The following is a 22,401-nucleotide window of genomic DNA, read 5'->3' as shown; positions in this document are numbered from 1 at the left end:
GAGAATGATTCTAGGAAAAATAGATTCTCAACTAGGTGATGGCATAAAATCTGAAAAGGGGCAAATAAACACACATATCCATTTTTAGCAGTGACATAATTAAAAATTTTAAATCACTTGTATTCCATCTGTCAGACCTGCAAAGAACATGGAGGTCTTGGGTTCCCACCACTGCTGTAATCAAAGTCACTTTGCCTGGTCTTCCATGTAAGAATTTGAGTGAAGAACCAGTTCAGCTGCCTATATTAAAAACTAGATATTATGTTAGCATCTTATATTACACATAAGGAATTAAGAGGCATAGAGAGATTAAGTGGTGGCAAATCAGGCTCTGGTTTCATTGTTAGTCCACCAGTTTCAATCACACAAAATATAAAATCCTTGTATTTTGATGACTACTTTAGGTAAAACATGAATTTGAGAAACAGGGAATAGTCTATGAAATGGGTATTCAATAAAATATTATTTAATAACCCCTCCAATGATCCCACTTGTATCTGTACAGAGTATCTGGATGATGTTCTCTACTTAGCAATGACAATGACTGTTTAAGAGATTATGTTCCATGAACATTTTAAGTGGCTGTAAAATTAGACTTTACAAAGGAGATTCTACCTGAGAATATATAGTCATTATTATCAGGTTTACAAAATTTGTTCCATTGCATTATGATAACCCTGGCCAAAGTCACAGAAGATAGCATGTTGCTCTTCATCTTTCATCCCTAAAATTAGTAAAAAGCCCACCCTACTTGCTCAGTGACACATAATTTCCACAGGAAAAAATAAGTCACTTGTTTAGGCTTGTATGTTTTTCATTTACATTCAAAAAAAAAAAATGACACTAATAACCACGTAAGCTTCTTAGCCACCAGGACATCAGTGTGAATCAGTCTGTTCATCCTGATTTATAGCAGGAGTATTCTAAGACAGGTAAAGGAAGACCTTAATAGATAATAAGAGCAAAGAATTAACACATTACCATGAAAATTTTTATAATATTTTTTCTGTCCACATTTTGGGGAAAGTATTTTCTTAGCCACATAGGTAATAATTATGAAAAAAGCTGATTACTAAAGTGGAAAAAATACTAATAAATTCATAAGAATGATACTACCACAACAAAGCTATGGAAGGGAAAAGGTAAGACAACAACAAAAATATAATTAATATCATATTTATAAGCTTGACAAAAATACTATATGTACCTCTTTTTTTGTCTATAGCCTTCATTCTGTTGACAGTTTCATTTTTCTTGGCTGGGGCATTTTGAAGTAGGGAATATTTGATTAAAAGTTACAAACCACACCTTGTTTATTAATGTCAGGTCAACTCAATTTAAAAAAAATTCTTCTGTAAACAAAATAGCTCAAATGACTATGTTCTCAAATGTTAGAATAATAAATTATTTGTTACAATAGGACTTATTCATTCCAATAAGTATTTTCTTGCAATTTTTATGAAACAGGTATATATCATATAAATATACCAAAGATAAGACTGACTAGGTAAAACAAATACTGACACCATCTAGTTGATTTTAACAGAATTGGCACAAACTAGTTGCCCACGGCAAAAAGAACTATATTCCACTCAAATGTGTTATAAACACACACAACTGAGATTAGTAAGAAAACAAGGCCTGTCACAGAAACTAGGCAACAGCTAACTTAAATATTCTGTTGAAATTCTTTTCACCTTTAGACTATCTAAAAGTCATTATTAAAAATGAAATTGAAAATAAAGTAGTCTTCTTAAAACTGCAATATTTTCAAGTGTAAGAAAGAATTCAAGCATGAACTAAATATTTGTGAAAATGAAATTTCCTTTAAATAATGTTTACAATTTTGATGATAGTAGAGAGCAATCTAGTATTAATTTTCTGGACAATGTACTTTCCCAGTTTACAGATGCATTTTTGTTTTAACTGATAGCTTACAATTATTATAAGAATTGATTCCTTCTGAGACTCATCATATCATTGCCTGTAAAATCTATATCTTTCTACTTGTGAAAAATGTATAGTAAAGAAAACATTTGTCACCACATTTGCTTAGCATTTAGAAGGAAAACACATCAGTACATCCACATTCAGTTTGCAGGAGAACTCCAGGTAGGGTGTAGAAGCCAGATAAAGGGTGAGGTTACCTATAAATGTCCCAGGCTGACAGAAGGCAAAAGGTGAGAGTACAGTAAGCATGATCTCCTTAGGTAAGATTTCAGTATGTGAACCATTCAAAGGAAGAAAAATTTAAAAAGTATAAAGAAACGCTGTATGTGACAATATTTATTATTTCTACCACTGGTAGGTAGCTCAAATCAAGAAAAGGGTAAGACCTAGAAAGTTTTCTTTTAAAAAAAATTGTTTATTTATAACTGGCAAAATGATCTGTTTCAGTTGTATATTTTCCTTGTACTTTGATAATTGTACTGATATTTATGCTTCTGTTTTATGATCTCCTCCTAACGATAGAACCAGACCTCTTGGCAACCACCTTCATCAGACCCGGGAGTTTGAAGGAAGCAGGTGCTGCAGTTCAGTGTTTTCCTTGAACAAGAAACATGGGCTGCAGTCGAAACTGTGGGCTCATTGCCGGTGCGGTCATTGGCGCAGTCCTGGCTGTGCTTGGTGGGATTCTAGTGCCAGTTGGAGACATGCTTATTAAGAACACAGTTCACAAGGTACAAGTGGTATCAAGAACATGTCACTGCTTTTAAGTATGTCCAAAGAATATGTTGATATGCTTTTCTTTTGTATACATATATACCATTTTTATTGAAAGATTCTTAAACTCTATTGTGCTTTGAAATTTTCAAGTTTCACATACATGATTTCATATAATCTCATAGTAACCATTTTCCGCCTATTTCTGTATTGCCCCTCTCCTTCCTTCTCCTCGCTGGTAAGCGCTAGTTTGTCTTCTGTATCTGTGAGTCTTCTTTTTTTTGTTTTTTCTTTTCTGTTCCTCCCCACCAAGATTTGCTGTATTTTTTTAAAATTCCACATATAAGTGACATCATACAGTATTTGTCTTTCTCTGTCTTATTTCACTTAGCTTAAGGCCCTCCAAGTCCATCTATGTTGAAAATGGCTAAATTACTTTTTTTTTAATAACTGAGAACTATTCCTTTGTGCATATATACCACTTCTTCTTTATCCATTTATTTGTTGATGGATACTGAAGATCCTTCCATATCTTGACAGCTGAAAATAATGTAGCTATGAATATTAGGGTGTATGTATGTTCTCAAATTAGTGGGTTTTTTTTTTTCTCTATATATCCAGGAGTATAATTTCTGAGTCATAGGATAGTTCTATTTTCAGTTTTGTAAGAAAACTCCACACTGTTTTCTACAGTGGCTGAACCAATTTACATTATCAGCAATAATGAATTAGGGTTCCCTTTTCTCACCAACATTAAGCTATTTGTGCTTTTTTACTGATAGCCATTTTGACAAGTGTGAGGTGATATATCATTGTGGTTTTGATTTGTAGTTTCTTGATGATTAATAAGATTGAGCATCTTATATGATGTTGGCCATCTGTATTTCCTCTCCAAACAATAAATGCTGGAGAGAATGTGGAGAAAAGGGAACCCTCTAGCACCATTGGTGAGAATGTAAATTGATACAGCTACTATGGCGAACAGTAGGACACTTCTTTAAAAACTAGGCATAAAACTATCACACGATCCAGCAATCCCACTACTGGGCATATATACTGAGGAAACCATAAATGAAACAGACACGTGTACCCCAGTGTTCACTGAAGCATTATTTACAAGAGCCAGGACATGGAAACACCTAGATGCTCGTTAACAGATAAATAGATAAAGAAGTTGTGATACATATATACAATGAAATATTACTCAGCCATAAAAAAGCAACAGATTTGAGTCAGTTCTAGTGAGGTGGATGAATCTAGAGCCTGCTACACGGAGTGAAGTAAGTCAGAAAGAGAAAAACAAGTATTGTATATTAACGCATATATGTAGAATCTAGAAAAATGTACTGATGAACCTATTTGCAGGGCAGGAAGAGAGACTCAGACATAGAGAACAGACTTATGGACACAGCAGGGGAAGGAGAATATGGGACAGAGAGGAGCACTGAAATATATATATATTACCATATGTAAAACAGATAGTTAACGTAAAGTCGCTCTGTGATAAACTAGATGGGGAAAAGGTGGGAGGGAGGTTGAAGAGGGAAGGGACATATGTATACCTGTAGCTGATTCATGTTGATATATGGCAGAAACCAACCCAACACTGTAAAGCAGTTATTCTCCAATTAAAAATAAATTTAAAAAAAAGACACATGTACACCAATGTTCACTGCAGCACTATTTACAACTGCCAGGACATGGAAACAACCTAGACGTCCATTGAGAGATTAATGGATAAAGAAGTCACAGTACAGATATACCATGGAATATGACATAGCCATAAAGAGAAGTGAAACTGGGTCATTTGCAATGATGTGGATGAATCTAGAGTCTGTCATTCAGAGTGAAGTAAGTCAGAAAGAAAAAACAAATGTTAACATACACACACATATATATATATATGGAATCTAGACAAATTGTACTGATGAATCTATTTTTAGGGCAGGAATAAAGATGCAGATGTAGAGAGGAGACTTGTGGATATGGTGGAGGAAGGAGAAGGCAGGACAAATTGAGAGAGTAGCATTGATATATATACATATACATATATATGTGTATATATATATATACATGTACATATATATGTGTGTATATATATATATATATATTTTATCATGTATAAAACAGATAGCTAGTGGGAAGCTGCTGTGTAACACAGGGAACTTAGTATGGTGCCCAGTGAGGATCTAGAGGGGTGGGATGGGGGTGGCAGTGGGAAGGAGAGGACAGATGTATATAGCTGATTAACATTATTGTACAGGAGAAACTAATACAACATTCTAAGGCAAGTACCATCCAATGTTAAAAAATGTCCTATAAGTAATAATGGAAAAGAATACTTAAAAAGAATGTATATCGAGGTATAACTGAATCACTATGCTCTACATGGAGAAGGAAATGGCGACCCACTCCAATACTCTTGCCTGGAGAATCCCACGGACAGAGGAACCTGATGGGTTGCAGTCCATGGGATTACAGAGAGTCCGACATAAATGAGTGACTAACATACACATGCTTTATATAGGAATTAACAACATTATAAATCAACCATACTTCAGTAAAAATAAATAAATTTTAAAAAATATACTAAGTTCTTTTGCCTATTTTTAAAATGGATTATTCTGTTTTTCTTTTTTTTTCCGTTGAGTTGCATGAGATATCTATATATTTTTTACATTAACCTCTTACCCGTGGTCTTATCATCTTTAAATATTTTCTCCCATTCAGTAAACTGTCTTCACTTCAACAATCTTTTCTTTGCTGTGCCAAAGCTTTTAAGAAAACTGGGTCTCATTTGTTTATCTTCATTTTTATTCCCTTTGCTTTTGAAGACAGAGCTAAAGGGATTTATGTCACAGAGTGTCCTATTTACCTTTCCTTCTAGAAGTTTCATAGGTATACAGCTGTAAATTTAGGTTGTTAATCCATTTTGAGCTTATTTTTGTATATGGTATGAAGGAGTGTTCTAATTTCATTGATTTACAATGAGACTATCCAGCTTTCCCAGCATCACTTGGTGAAGAAACTGTCTTCTTTTCCTGGTGACTCAGATGGTAAATAATTTGCCTGCAAAGCAGGCAACCCTGCGTTGGTCCCTTCCTGACCCTCCCTGGGTCAGGAAGATCCCCTGGAGAAAGGAATGGCTACCCACTCCAGTATTCTTGTCTGGGAAATCCCATGGACAGAGATCTTAAGAGGACTACAGTCCATGGGGTTGCAAAGAGCTGGACATGACTGAGCGACTAACACTTTCACTTTCATTCTATGTTCTTGCCTCCTCTGTTGAAGACTGATTAATCATAGACGTGTGGATTTATTTCTGGGTTCTCTATTCTGCTCCTTTCATCTGTACGTCTGTTTTTGTGACACTACGATGCTGTTTTCATTATTGCAGCTTTGTATAATTCTCTGAGCTCAGGAAGCTTGATAATTCCAGCTCCATTTTTTTTCTTTTTTTTTTTTTTCATTTATTTTTATTAGTTTGAGGCTAATTACTTTACAATATTGTAGTGGGTTTTGTCATACATTGACATGAATCAGCCATGGATTTACACGTATTCCCCATCCCGATCCCCGCTCCCACCTCCCTCTCCACCCGATTCCTCTGGGTCTTCCCAGTGCACCAGGCCCGAGCACTTGTCTCGTGCATCCCACCTGGGCTGGTGATCTGTTTCACCATAGATAGTATACATGCTGTTCTTTCGAAACATCCCACCCTCGCCTTCTCCCACAGAGTTCAAAAGTCTGTTCTGTATTTCTGTGTCTCTTTTTCTGTTTTGTATATAGAGTTATCATTACCATCTTTCTAAATTCCATATATATGTGTTAGTATACTGTATTGTTCTTTATCTTTCTGGCTTACTTCACTCTGTATAATAGGCTCCAGTTTCATCCATCTCATTAGAACTGATTCAAATGAATTCTTTTTAATGGCTGAGTAACATTCCATGGTATATATGTACCACAGCTTCCTTATCCATTCATCTGCTGATGGGCATCTAGGTTGCTTCCATGTCCTGGCTATTATAAACAGTGCTGCGATGAACATTGGGGTGCACGTGTCTCTTTCAGATCTGGTTTCCTCAGTGTGTATGCCCAGAAGTGGGATTGCTGGGTCATATGGCAGTTCTATTTCCAGTTTTTTAAGAAATCTCCACACTGTTCTCCATAGCGGCTGTACTAGTTTGCATTCCCACCAACAGTGTAAGAGGGTTCCCTTTTCTCCACACCCTCTCCAGCATTTATTGCTTGTAGACTTTTGGATAGCAGTCATCCTGACTGGTGTGTAATGGTACCTCATTGTGGTTTTGATTTGCATTTCTCTGATGATGAGTGATGTTGAGCATCTTTTCATGTGTTTGTTAGCCATCTGTATGTCTTCTTTGGAGAAATGTCTGTTTAGTTCTTTGGCCACTTTCTAACACCATACACAAAAATAAACTCAAAATGGATTAAAGATCTAAATGTAAGACCAGAAACTATAAAACTCCTAGAGGAGAACATAGGCAAAACCCTCTCCGACATAAATCACAGCAGGATCCTCTATGACCCACCTCCCAGAATATTGAAAATAAAAGCAAAAATAAACAAATGGGACCTAATGAAACTTAAAAGCTTTTGCACAACAAAGGAAACTATAAGCAACGTGAAAAGAGAGCCCTAAGATTGGGAGAAAATAATAGCAAATGCAGCAACAGACAACGGACTAATCTCAAAAATATACAAACAATTCCTGCAGCTCAATTCCAGAAAAATAAATGACCCAATCAAAAAATGGGCCAAAGAACTAAACATTTTTTTTCTTAATATTGTTTTGGCTATTTGGGAACTTCTTGTTTCCATACAAATTTTTAAATTATTTGTTGTACTACTCTGAAAATTGCCATTGCTACTTAGTAGGGATTACACTGAATCTCTAGTCTGCCTTGGGTAGTATGGTCATTTTAATAATGTTACTTCTTCCAATCCAAGAACACAGTATCTTTGTATCTGTTTGTGTGTTCTTTATCTGTCTTACAGCTTTCCAAGTACAGGTCTGTTATCTCCTGAGGTAGATTTATTTCAAGGTATTATGTCTTTTTTGATGCAATGGTAAATAGGACTGTTTCCTTAATTTCCCTTTCTGATAGTTCACTAATAAGTGTACAGAAATGCAACAGATTTCTGTATATTAATTTTCTATCCTGAATGTTTACTGAATTCATTGATGAACTCTTATAGTTTTCTTGATGGCACGTTTAGGATTTTCTATGTGTAACATATGTCATCTGTAAAAGTAACAGTTTTACTTCTTCCTTTCTAATTTGGATTCCTTTTCTTTCCTTTTCTTCTTGATTGGTTCAGCTACATTGAACAAAATTGGAAATAGTGTTCACCTTTGTCTTGTTCTTTATCTTAGAGGAAATACTTTCAGCTTCTCTTTATTGAGTATGATGTTAGCTGTGATGGATCATGCCTTTATTATGTTGAGGAGGTTACCTCTATGCCTACTTCCTGGAGAATTTTTATCATAAATGGATGTCAAATTTTATCTAAAGAGTTTCCTACAACTATTAAGATTATCATATGGTTTTCATTCTTCATTAGTTAATATGACATATCACATTGGTTGATTTGAAGATACTGAAAAATCCTTCCATCACCAGAATAAATCCCACTTGATCATCATGGATGATCCTTTTAATGTACCGTTGCATTCCATTATTATATTGTTAAGGGTGTTTACATCTATGTTCATCAGTGATATCAACTTTTGTTTCCCTTTTTTTTTATTTTACTTGGTTTCTCTGGTTTTGGTATCAGGGTGATGCTGGCCTCATAGAATTAGTTCAGAAATATTCCTTCCTCTGAAATTTTTGGGACTAGTCTCAGGAGGAGAGGTAGTTATCATGGCTCTAAGTGTTTAGCAGAGTTCAACTGCAAGGCCATCTGATCCTATACTTTTATTGTTGGGAGTTTTTAATTTGCTGATTCAATTCATTACTGATCATTGGTCTGTTCATATTTTCTATTTCTTCCTGGCTTAGTCTTGAGATACTGTATCTTAGAATTTGTCTCTTAGATTAGGGTGTTCATTTTATTGGCACACAGTTGTTCACAGTAGCCTCTTAGGATCTTTTGTACTTCTATGGTGTCAGTGACAACTTCCAATTTTACATTTCTAATTTTATTGATTTAGATCATTTCTGTTTTTTTCTTGATGAGTCTGGCTAAAGGATTATCAACTTTATCTTTTCAAAGTATCAGCTTTTAGTTCCATTGACCTGTATATTTTAAGCTTCTATTTCTGATGTTTATGATGCCTTCGCTTCTACTTTTTGTTCTTTCTCTAGTTTCTTTAGGTGTAAGTTTAGGTTGTTTGAGATTTTTTTCTTGTTTCCTGAGGTAAACTTGTAAACTTTCCTCTTAGAAGAGCCTTTGCTACAAACCACTGGTTTTGGATCACGTTTTCCTTTTCATTTGTCTCTAGGTAATTTTTATTTCCTCTTAGATTTTTTCAGTGATTCATTGGCTGTTTAGTATCATACTGTTTAGCTTCTCTGTGATTTTTTTTTTAAATTTCTGCAGTTTTTTATCCTTTCAGTTTATTCCAAGTCTCATCACATTGTTGGGAGAGGTGCTTAATAGTATTTAAATTTTCTTATATTTATCAAGGTTTCTTTTATAACCTAGTATGGAATTTCTCCCGGACAGTGTTCCAGATGCAACTTAAATGAAAGTGTATTCTGTTTTCAAGTGGAATGTTTATATATATAATGATATATATATATATATATCATATATGTATATACATACATGTATACACACATACATATATCAATTAAGCCCATTTGGTCTAATGTGTCATTTAAGGCCAGTGTTTACTGATTGATTTTCTATATGGATGATCTATATGATGTAAGAGGTGATGTAAGAGGGTTGTTAAAGTCCTCTATTATTATTGTGTTATTGTTGATTTCTCCTTTTATGTCCATTAATATGTGCCTTATATGTTTGTGTGCTCCTATGTTGGGCAAATATATATTTACAAGTATTATATCTTCTTAGATTGATCCCTTGATCATTATGGAATATCTTTCTCTCTTGTAACAGTCTATATTTTTAAATCCATTTTGTCTAATGTAAGTATTGCTATTCTGGCTTTCTTTTGCATTTCATTTGCATGAAATACCCTTTTCCATCCCTAATTTAGTCTGTGCATTTTTAGACCTGAAGTGAGTCTCGTATCACGGCACATAATCGATCTGATTTTGGTACTGACCATCTGGTGATGTCCATGCATAGTCTTCTCTTGTCTTGTTACAAGAGGGTGTATGCTATACCAGTGCGTTCTCTTGGCAAAACTCTATCAGCCTTTGCCCTGCTTCATTTTGTACTCCAAGGCCAAACTTGCCTGTTGGTCCAGTTATCTCTTGACTTCCTACTTTTGCATTCCAGTCCCCTATGATGAAAAGGACATCTTCTTTGGGGTCTGGTAAGACCTTTCTATTGTTAGTCCTATTATCTTAAGATGGACATGGTGGGAGTGAGTCTGGTAAGATCATTCTATTGTTAGTAACCAACTGAAAAAGTATATAAGGCCTTGATAAGAGTAGCAAGTGGGGAAGCCTCCATTCCTCTCCTGTTGTCTATGTCAGAAGCTTCCTCTGTCCTTTTTCATTGTAATAAAACTTCTGCCACACAAAATTCTGAGTGACTGAAGCTTGGTCCCTGGTCTCTAAGCTACATCTTCTTCAGAAATCACAAATCCAACATCGTTCACTATAAGCTATCACCCTGAAATAAGCATTTGAAATAGCCTAAGATGATCGGGAGAAACATCAATAACCTCAAATGCGCAGATGACATCACCCTTATGGCAGAAAGTGAAGAGGAACTAAAAAGCCTCTTGATGACATTGAAAGAGGAGAGTGAAAAAGTTGGCTTAAAGCTCAACATTCAGAAAACTAAGATCATGGCATCTGGTCCCATCACTTCATGGGAAATAGATGGGGAAACAGTGGAACCAGTGTCAGACTATTTTTGGGGGCTCCAAAATCACTGCAGATAGTGACTACAGCCATAAAATTAAAAGACGCTTACTCCTTGGAAGGAAAGTTATGACCAACCTAGACAGCATATTAAAAAGCAGAGACATTACTTTGCCAACAAAGGTCCGTCTAGTCAAAGCTATGGTTTTTCCAGTGGTCATGTATGGATGTGAGAGTTGGACTGTGAAGAAAGCTGAGCGCCAAAAAATTGATGCTTTTGAACTGTGGTGTTGAAGAAGACTCTTGAGAGTCCCCTGGACTGCAAGGAGATCCAACCAGTCCATCCTAAAGGAGATCAGTCCTGGGTGTTCATTGGAAGGACTGATGCTGAAGCTGAAACTCCAGTACTTTGGCCACTTCATTCAAAGAGTTGACTCATTGGAAAAGATTCTGATGCTGGGCGGGATTGGGGATAGGAGGAGAAGAGGACGACAGAGGATGAGGTGGCTGGATGGCATCACCGACTTGATGGACATGGGTTTGAGTAAACTCCGGGAGTTGGTGATGGACAGGGAGGCCTGGCGTGCTGTGATTCATGAGGTCGCAAAGAGTCGGACATGACTGAGCAACTGAACTGAATATAGCTTCGGTGTCCATATAGGTTCCAGCTATAACACCCTGATCATTTAGGGTAAACATCTTTACATTTAGAAGAATAGCAGTAATTTTGTCTTAATTTTGGGTTTGCTATGGAAATAAACACTTTTTAGGAGCAAAGAAAAAGTTCTTCAAGGACAATTGCTTGTAAAAAGTAAGACAGTCTCACAAAGCTTTAGTGGCTGCAACATACCCAGTGTTAAAGGATTATGACAGAACAGGTGTTTGTACTGGTATTTTAGCTGATACCCTGTTCATCTCTAAGGAATTCCCTTATTCTCTCCATTAAGCAATAAGTAAAGTATCCTGAAGATACGAAACTTAATTTGACTATCAACTAAGTGCAGAGATGACAGAAACAAACAAACAAAAAAAAATTAGTAAAAGCACAGTAACAAAGGGCCAGAGCCTAGGATCCTTGTCATGATTCTACCTCTACGTATTTGCTTCGGTGACCCTTGGGCCAGACACCAGGTTTCTCAGCCTCAGCATCCTCTCCCAGAAAACGTGCTAATGTTCAGTATCCTTTCCTGATCCCTCGTTCTATGAACTGATGCTTCCTGGTGAATGAAAAAGTCAGATTGTCCTTGAGTTCAGGGGTGTTTTTAGGCTCCTTTTCTGTGAAACACTGTTCTCCCTCTTCCTCCAGGACTAAGGTAAACTGAAGCTTTACACCTCCATAGTATTCCTTCCAAGGTACTTAACTGGAAACACTGTCTGCTACAAAGTCACCTTTGTATGCATTAGCTACTAGAGCTTCATGGGCTTCCTGCTCAGAGAGTGAAAGCCTTGGAAGGAAACTGGGAGAGCATCTTTGACAACTCCCTCCTTTTACAAATAATGAAGTTGACCCACGAGGGTTTGGTGACTCTGTATAGTTTCAACTCCTGAAGTATGGGAGAGATTTCTCATGCAGGGTTTTCTGATTCTGTCATTGGTATTTTCTCTATTTGTGTATTGTTACTACAAGGAACATCCATGATTCTTAACATTCTTTATGGATTTCACAAAGAATAATAAGAAACCTTCATTTGCCCTTTTATCTAAAATGTAGTAACCTAAATATAATGAATTAGACTGTCATAATTTCTGGAAATATGTACTAACATGTTGCTGTCAATATATTGAGAATTAGGGGAGCCACACTGAGCAGGATTTTGAAGGGAGAAGTCAGATTTGTGTTTTCCTTAATTTAACAAATGTTAAGTGATTTCTTTCTGAATTATCCACCTTCTGTAGAAAAGTGAAAAAGCTTCAATACCATTGGATTTTTTTCCTTTCCTTCCTCAGTGCAACTCACAGAGGGCAAAAGAGAAATTAATGTTTGACCTGATAAGAACTTTTTAGAAAAGTTTTAATAAAAATTTCTTAATAAATTGTATTATAAGCTTTCACAATACTTTCATAAGGTCACTTTAAAGCTTGCCAATGGTTGGCCTTACAATAACCAGACATGTCTGCAATATCACACGATTCTCTTTGTAAAATGTTGACTAAAAGAGACTTCTATCATAAAGTGCTGAAAACATTTCTGTTGCAAGCATGTGACAGGTTGCCAAGGTTCTCATGAACAAGATACTTGAGTTTAGCCCTTTTACTGGATAATTAAAGGATTGCAACTCCCACAAATGCCTATACTGACCACAAAGAAATAACCCAAAGTTGTTTTCTTTTTCACAGGAAGCTGTCCTTGAAAAAGGTACAATTGCTTTTAAAAATTGGGTTAAAACAGACACACCTGTTTATAGACAGTTCTGGATATTCGATGTACAGAATCCAGAGGAAGTGGCAGTTCATAGCAGCAAAATTAAAGTTAAGCAAAGGGGTCCTTACACATACAGGTGAGTGAGTCCCCACAGTAAGTGGCACTCTTCCCTTGATCATATGTACTTCTGAAAAAGCTTTCACTTGACACCTGTTGCTGTATCGAACATACTCATTACATTCTTGCCATTAATGTACATTGAAATATTTGTTTCTGCCTATTTAAAACCCTAAATATGTAATGATGATAAGAAATACATACTTTATTATGAGTTTACCAGCATCAATTAACTGCCATACTTTTAAGAAGTTATAGGAGTTTTACTTGTGATGTATATTCTAAATACCTCTAAAACCTGCAGGTTACATAGGAAAAAAATCTATCCAAAATATGTAAAATCAGAGTATTTTAAAATCCTAAAATTGAAAGTGTCGGTTAGAAGAGTGTTCTCAAAGTGTGACTCCTGGACCAGTAACATCAGCATCGCCTGGGAACTAGGGAGAAATGCAAATTCTCAGGTCCCACCTTAGACCAAACATATCAGAGACTCTGAGTTTTGGCCCCAGTAATGAATTCTACAAATACCCTGGAGGATTTCAACACATACTCAATTTTGAGAACCACAACATTAAACTGATTTTACATAACCACAAAACCTGCTAAGGATTTCTATTCAAACTATTTTCCAGGTCTTAAGGGTGTTTTTACTTATTCAGTAGTTTCATTTTTATAATTTATCCACTATTGAGACTAAATATCTTATATGCCTTAATAATGCAACATACTTTTGAACCAAACATTAGACTATTAGAACTCAGTTCAGTTCAGTTCAGTCACTCAGTTGTGTCTGACTCTTTGCGACCCCAGGAATCGCAGCACACCAGGACTCCCTGTCCATCACAAACTCCCGGAGTTTACTCAAACTCATGTCCACTGAGCCGGTGATGCCATCCAGCCATCTCATCCTCTGTTGTCCCCTTCTCCTCCTGCCCCTAATCCCTCCCAGCATCAGGGTCTTTTCAAATGAGTCAGCTCTTCGCATCAGGTGGCCAAAGTACTGGAGTTTCAGCTTCAGCATCAGTCCTTCCAATGAACACCCAGGACTGATCTCCTTTAGGATAGACTCGTTGGATCTCCTTGCAGTCCAAGGGACTCTCAAGAGTCTTCTTCAACACCACAGTTCAAAAGCATCAATTTTTCAGCACTCAGCTTTCTTCACAGTCCAACTCTCACATCCATACATGACCACTGGAAAAACCATAGCCTTGGCTAGATGAACCTTTGCTGGCAAAGTAATGTCTCTGCTTTTTAATATGCTATCAAGGTTGGTCATAACTTTCCTTCCAAGAAGTAAGCATCTTTTAATTTCAGGGCTGCAATCACCATCTGCAGTGATTTTGGAGCCCAAAAAAATAAAGTCTGACACTGGTTCCACTGTTTTCCCATCTATTTCCCCATGAAGTGATGGGACCGGATGCCATGATCTTAGTTTTCTGAATGTTGAGCTTTAAGCCAACTTTTTCACTCTCCTCTTTCAATGTCATCAAGAGGCTTTTTAGTTCCTCTTCACTTTCTGCTATAAGGGTGGTGTTATCTGCATATCTGAGGTCATTGATATTTCTCCCAGCAATCTTGATTCCAGCTTGTGATTCTTCCAGCCCAGCGTTTTCTCATGATGTCATCTGCATATAAGTTAAATAAGCAGGGTGACTATTAGAACTAGGGGAAAACAATTAACCAGAACATTTCCATTTTAAATTAAACAAACTGAAACCAGGGGATATGTAGTGATTTATACATACTTGGGAATTAGTAACTCTTACACTGTTGAGTAAATTTCTCCTATCTAAATTATAGACTATGCTTTTTCTAACTATCAAAGTAAGAAAATGAGGGACAGAGGTGCCAAAAACACTAACTTTATCACGATATTAGGAATATATTTATGGTGCCCATATGGGAACAGAGTTAAGTCCTGTTGTATCATTTGTTATAAAAATTTTTATTGTTCCTCAAGAATAATTAAAACTAGTTATATGCCATGGTCAAGTAAAAAATATCATATTTTCAATAGTTTCTTCTAATTCATAGTTTTACTTTCTTACTTGTTTTAGATAGTCTGTAAATACATAATTTCTTTCCTTTCTGTGCATTGATATATTTCTATATCAACAACTCACACTCAATTATAATGAAGTAAGAGTAGTTGGGAGGGGATGCCTGCTGCCATAACACATAATGTAAGCTGTGGAGTGCCGCAGTGTTACTCTGTCCTAGCAATTATCCCCATGTGTCCCAGCTCCAGGCATACGCCTATGACTATTCACAACTCTCTCAGAGATTACCTGGTTTTCATTGTTACAGAAAAAAATCCTACCTTCAAATAAAGTTTTATCTTTTTCAGAGTCTTACAGTTCTTATGGCATTATCAAAAGCCTATGTGAACATCTTATTTCAAAAAAAAATGTTGTAGCTATGATGTGTGCATCTGAAAATCTAGAATTCACATATGACTAATAAGAATCTAAGCATAACTTTAAAAATCAGAACTGAGTGAACTGATGGCATGTAAGAAAAGAGAATAGTTATTAGAATCTGAGAACTTACCATGATTTTTGTTTAATTTTTTGTTTGTTTGGAGAGGTTATGTTTTAACTTTTAAGGATACTAACGGTGGCATGGAAAAACACAATACTGACTCCTCTCCTAGTCCTCCTCTGATAGGTGACAGTTAATATATATTTTACTCTTAAAAGTGTGAACCTCCCTCTCTAAGGTATAAAAGTGAAATGAGTAAGATGTAATTGATTTACTTGGAGAAGGAAAGAGGTGAGCGTTGGAAAGAGAAGTTAGATTTGTGACTAAAGCACACAAACAATTAATTTGTATATATATATATATAACAATATTAAAGGAATTTATGATTAACTGAGTTATTTTGTCTCATTAGGTCAATAAAACAGAGTTCTTAGTGTCTGTTTAGATGCCTTAAATAATAGGAAAATGACTGGCTACATTTCAGGAAAAGTTAAGAGCTTTTCCCAACAATTTCCTGAATTCAGTTGAAACTGGAAGTGGAGGAAATCTGTTGTTTAGTCGCTCAGTTATGTCCAACTCTTTGTGACCCCATGGAGTGCAGCAAGCCAAGCTTCCCTGTCCTTCACTATCTCCCAGAGTTTGCTCAAACTCAAGTCCCTTGAGTCAATGATGCCATCCCACCATCTCATCCTCTGTCGCCCCCTTCTCCTCCTGTCCTCAATCTTTCTTGGCTCAGGGCCTTTTCCAATGAGTCAGCTGTTCACATCAGGTGGCCAAAGTATTGGAACTTCCGTATCAGGCCTTCCAATGAGTATTCAGGGTTGATTTATTTAGCATTGACTGGTTTGATCTCCTTGCTGTCTAAGGGACTCTCAAGAGTCTTTTCCAGCATCTCTGTTTGAAAGCACCAATTCTTCGGCACTCGGCCTCCTTTATGGGTTCAGCTCTCACATCCGAACATGACTACTGATAAAACCACAGTTTTGACTAGGGCGACCTTCGCTGGCAAAGTAACGTGTCTGCTTTTTACTATGCTGTCGGGTTTGTCAGAGCTTTGCTTCCAAGGATCAAGTGTCACTGTCATGGTTGCAGTCACCTTCCACAGTGATTTTGGAGCCCAAGAAAATAGTCTGTCACTGTTTCCATTTTTCCTCCATCTATTTCACCATGAAGTGACAGGACCAGATGCCATGATCTTAGTTTTCTGAATGTTGAGTTTTAAGCCAGCTTTTTTTCACTCTCCTCTTTCACCTTCATAAAGAGGCTCTTTAGTTCTTCTTCACTTTCTGCCATTAGGGTGGTGTCATCTGCATCTCTGAGGTTATTGATATTTCTCCCAGCAATCTTGATTCCAGCTTGTAATTCATCCAGCCTAGCATTTTGCATGATGTGCTGTGATATAAGTTAAATAAGCAGGGTGACGATATACAACCTTGATGTACTCCTTTCCCAATTTTAAAACAATCAGTTTTTGCCATGCCGAGTTTTTACTGTTGCTTCTTCACCTGCATACAGGTTTCTCAGGAGGTAAGTAAGGTGGTTTGGTATTCCCATCTTTTTAAGAATTTTCCACAGTTAGTTGTGATCCACAGCCAAAGGCTTTAGTGTAATCAATGAAACAAAAGTAGATGTTTTTCTGGAATTCCCTTGCTTTTTATATGATCCAATGATTGTTGGCAATTTGATCTCTGGTTCCTCTTCCTTTTCTAAATCCAGCTTGTACACCTGGAAGTTCTTGGTTTTATATACTGTTGAAGCCTAAAGGATTTTGAGAATTACCTTGCTAGCATGTGAAATGAGTACAATCGTGTGGTAGTTTGAACATTCTCTGGCATTGCCCTTCTTTGGGATTGGAATGGAAACCAACCTTTTCCAGTGAAGGATGTCCCTCCTCAAACAGAAACACAGGCTTATTTAGCTTTGGCTGCTAATGTGAGGTTGATGAAACTCTGGCAGGATGTGACATGGGTCAAAGAATAAAATTATCTAGTTTGAGATCATACTTATGTCTATTCCAACCTACGCCAATTCTTTGAAGACCTGGTTAATTCCTTCAAAACATTCTCAGATCCAATATAATTTTTTTTTATTTTATTTTTTTTAAATTTATTTATTTTTTCAGTGGGTTTTGTCATACATTGACATGAATCAGCAATAGATTTACACGTATTCCCCATCCCGATCCCCGCTCCCACCTCCCTCTCCACCCGATTCCTCTGGGTCTTCCCAGTGCACCAGGCCCGAGCACTTGTCTCATGCATCCCACCTGGGCTGGTGATCTGTTTCACCATAGATAATATACATGCGGTTCTTTCGAAACATCCCACCCTCACCTTCTCCCACAGAGTTCAAAAGTCTGTTCTGTATTTCTGTGTCTCTTTTTCTGTTTTGCATATAGGGTTGTCGTTACCATCTTTCTAAATTCCATATATATGTGTTAGTATGCTGTAATGTTCTTTATCTTTCTGGCTTACTTCACTCTGTATAATGGGCTCCAGTTTCATCCATCTCATTAGAACTGGTTCAAATGAATTCTTTTTAATGGCTGAGTAATATTCCATGGTATATATGTACCACAGCTTCCTTATCCATTCATCTGCTGATGGGCATCTAGGTTGCTTCCATGTCCTGGCTATTATAAACAGTGCTGCGATGAACATTGGGGTGCACGTGTCTCTTTCAGATCTGGTTTCCTCAGTGTGTATGCCCAGAAGTGGGACCAATATAATTTTTTTTTTAAGTTCCTCTGCTTTGGTAGGGGTACAGAGAAACCAATCTTGGGCTAAAGTATAGAGGAACTCCTCCCTTTGATCTCATTAACCAACACTTTCTAGGACCTGTATGTAGTCTAATTTTTAAACCAAAATTGAGTGATTATGTTCTCTTTTTTTTTTATTATTATTATTATCTTTTTTTTCCAGTGGGTTTTGTCATACATTGATATGAATCAGCCATGGATTTACATGTATTCCCTTCTCTTTTTAAAAGTACATTTTAAACACAGACCTCAGTTTAAAGGATTTTTCTCTTAGTGATTGCCATCTACTGGTATAGTGTTGTAACTACAACTAAGAAAACGGTCAAAACTATTTTGCTATTATTTCAATTATTTTATATATATATATATATATATATAAATCTCCTGAAAATTAAACCATTTTAACATTAAAATGTTAATGATATGTAATCTAAGTTTAAAATATAATTTTCTAAGCGGGAATAATAATTGAGTAGTAATAGACTATCCTGGCTGCTGTTTTCGATTTTTGTATTCTGTGTGTCTGCAGTACTCCAAGAATAGTGAACAATAAAGCGTTAATGAAATTATATTAGAAATAAGATATATTTCTATATTTTTGTTAATTCACTTTTTAAAGAATATGAACCATTATTTATTTATTCTAAAATATTTACCAAGAAATTACCATTTACCAGATACTGCTTGGGCATACAAAACACATATAATACCTATCCTACAGGAATTTACAATTTTATTATACCTGATTGAAATCAAGTCAGGTTTTCTTTGGTTTGTTTTTTGTTTCCACACTTGTTTCATGTTTTTTCAGTGTTTACCTTAGTCAGATAACAACAGATATCTACCATAACCTCACATAATGGAGTTCAGATAAATGATAGAGCAATGAATAATGTATACCTTATTTCATCTCACTAAATATCTTTTACTTTCAAAAGATTTTTCCCCATAAAACCACCCTTCACCTCTTTCCTAAAGGTAGATAGTACTTTGCCTAGAGGTGTTTAGAGCGAGAAGCTTAGATATAATAAGTTTAACAATATATGGGGCAGGCATTGAGGGGAAATGATCTGTAAAGTAGAAAGTATATTTCACTAGTATCTTTAATTCTCATTAAAAAACACTGGAAAATATGGAAAAGCCAATACAGGAAAGTCTGTGCACTTTGAACAGTCTTTCTCTTATATGAAAACATGCTCTTACTATTCCCTTGTTTAAAACTCTCTTTCTTCTCCTTGCCCTCAGGATAAAAGCTAAACATTTCAGTAAGGGATGCAGCCCTTTTACGGTCCAGATCTTACCTATTTTAATCACTTTATTTCCACCACTCTCCTTACTCCTTAAACCAACCATATTGAAACATCTGAATTACTAAAATAACACATTTACCTAACACATGCTACTTTCTATCCCATTTTACCTAACTAAGCTTCTATTTGTCACTCGGAACACTTAAGATGGAATTGTATCCTGTCCATTATCTCCACCATAATCCCTAGCCTGACTTTGTACCTCTTCCATGCTTTCCCACAGAATATGTGTAAACTCCTACAATGGCACATATACCTTCTCCTCTGCTATGCACACCTAAGATTCTCTAATTTGCTGGAGGCTCGGCATTGGCCTATTTATCATTTTAACCTACTTGTTTAGCCTAATTTCTGACATAATCTATGTACTCAATAATCACTGCTTAAATGACTGGCATTTGAGAATTAATGTTCATTTGAAATAACTATTTTGAATTTTAACTTCTGTTAAAATGAATGACATTCATTTGAAACCACTGTTTTGAGTTTTAGTTACTCTTGTGTTTCAGAGTTCGTTATCTAGCCAAGGAAAATATAATCCAGGACTCTGAGACCCACACGGTCTCTTTCCTACAACCCAATGGTGCCATCTTTGAACCCTCGCTATCAGTTGGAACTGAGGATGACACGTTCACCGTTCTCAACCTGGCTGTAGCCGTGAGTAGACAAACAGCAAAATTACTCTAGAATCCAACTGTAAATAATCTCATGATTAAAACTACCATTAGATATCTTTTTTTTTTTTCATTTTTATAAAAACGCTTTCTTATGCTATTATTTTTACTTACGATCATTTGGAAAGATGACAAGATCATAGAATAATCAACTGAAGACTGATTAGAAGACCACTTAGAGTGTATCATTTTAAAAAGTAGGATTTATGGGGCTTCCCTGGTGGCTCAGTGATAAAGAATCTGATAATGCAGGAGACGTGAGTTCAGTCCCTGGTCCAGGAAGATCCCACATGCCTCAGAGCAGCTGAGCCTGTGCTGTTGAGCGTGTGTCCTAGAGCCAAGGAGCCGCAACTGCTGAGCCCACACGCCCCAGCTTCTGAAGTCTGCACACCCTAGAGCCCATGCTCTGCGTCAGGAGAAGCCAGCACAGTGAGAAGCCCACGCGCCACAGTTAGAGACTGGCCCTGCTCAAGGCAGCCAGAGAGAAGCCTGCAGAGCAGGGAAGACTCAGCACAGCCAAAATCAACAACCAATGAGAGAAACAAATAAAATGTGTCCAAAAGTAGGACTTAACTTTAAACTCTTCTTCCTGTGGCCCACACAACCACAGAGAAATGTACTCATGAAGAGATGAAGAAATAATATACTTTTAGCCCTGGCTAGATTTGGCAGTCATTTTAAAGATGGCTGGAAATTGTTTTATTCAGTTTAATTCTTATATTCATATTTATTTGTTAAGAAAGTGATACTGTAGTCGGTGTCTTAAACCCTGATTTTTTTTTTTTTTTTTTTTGCAGACTGTATCACATCTCTATCCAAATTCATTTATTCAAGGAATACTCAACTCACTTGTCAAAAAGTCAAAATCTTCTATGTTTCAAAAGAGAACATTGAAAGAACTATTGTGGGGCTATACGGATCCATTCTTGAATTCGGTTCCAAATTCTATTACTACTACAGTTGGTGTGTTTTATCCTGTGAGTAACAATTATAAATGTTGATACTGTTAGACTTTAACTGGATAAATATAATCATATTGACAGTTCATAATTTTTTTATCATTTAATGTGTCAACTGTATTTCTGATCTCAGAGTACATACTCTAAGTTCTTAAAAGCCACTTTTAAAAGTTTAAAAAGTGAATTGAATACTCAATTCACTTATCAAAAAGTCAAATTCTCATGTTTCAAAAGAGAACTTTGAAAGAACTATATATACTAGTGGGCCTACAAGGATCCATTCTTGAATTCGGTTCCACACCCTACTAATACAGTTGGTTCATTTTTTCCCGTGAGTAACAATATGAATGTCAATATTATTAGACTTTAACCAGATAGATATAATGGCATTGGCAATTCACAGTTTTATTATTGTGTTAACCCTATTTCTTAACCCTATTAGTATATTAGCCCTAATAAATATTCTCACTATTTCAAAGTCTATCTCACATAATTTTATCTTTCCTAGCTGGGAAAATTTACTTCTCTGAATTTACTAATTAAAATCAAACTAGCATTTAAGCAAGTTTCCATTCTTTGACAAATATATAAACTGTCTAAAATTAAATTGTAGGGTGGAAAAACTTTGAATACAGTTTTGACTTTGGTTTTCTATCTATGAACAATCAGGTTGAATCCCCATTTTTACATGAAATGTATTCATCATACCATTCTTCCTTCTCTAGCCCTCCTACAAGTTTGTTTTAACATAAATTTAAAAGTTACCTGAAATTCCACACAACAAGAAGGATAAATCAACAATGTCATATGTTCATAGAGTTAGTTGATAATCTACAAATGTCATGAAATGACATATAGGAAATTTAAGAAGATGTGAACTTGGTGATGTACTTAGTTAATGTTTTGAGCCATGAAAAGAACAAGTTAACTACTGCATTTTAAAATTGAATATGAATTAATTTGGCATTTTATTAGATATCAGTAATATTCTTTAATTATTTTACTTGAGATGATTTTTAGGATTGCAAGGTTATATATCAATTAAATTTAAGTATAGAAGCCTTAAAGGATAATAAATTCAATTATTATTTGCCTAAAATACT

General features: G+C 36.0%; 1 protein-coding gene across 1 annotated transcript in view; it reads left to right on the top strand.

The window, feature by feature from the left end:
* Positions 1–2,476: 2,476 nt before the first annotated feature.
* The window catches only part of LOC133072791 (platelet glycoprotein 4-like), a 42,973-nt gene continuing 23,048 nt past the window's right edge, over positions 2,477–22,401 (top strand). Inside the window, exons 1-4 of the mRNA XM_061166334.1 lie at positions 2,477–2,681; positions 12,975–13,135; positions 20,175–20,322; positions 21,137–21,316. Of these exons, the coding sequence (XP_061022317.1) occupies positions 2,562–2,681; positions 12,975–13,135; positions 20,175–20,322; positions 21,137–21,316 (609 nt within the window). The 5' untranslated portion in view covers positions 2,477–2,561. The remainder of the gene's footprint in view (positions 2,682–12,974; positions 13,136–20,174; positions 20,323–21,136; positions 21,317–22,401) is intronic.

This window comes from Dama dama, chromosome 18, assembly GCF_033118175.1.
Source record: "Dama dama isolate Ldn47 chromosome 18, ASM3311817v1, whole genome shotgun sequence".
NCBI classification, from domain to species: domain Eukaryota; kingdom Metazoa; phylum Chordata; class Mammalia; order Artiodactyla; family Cervidae; genus Dama; species Dama dama.
This window is presented reverse-complemented; position numbering and strand designations above follow the sequence as displayed.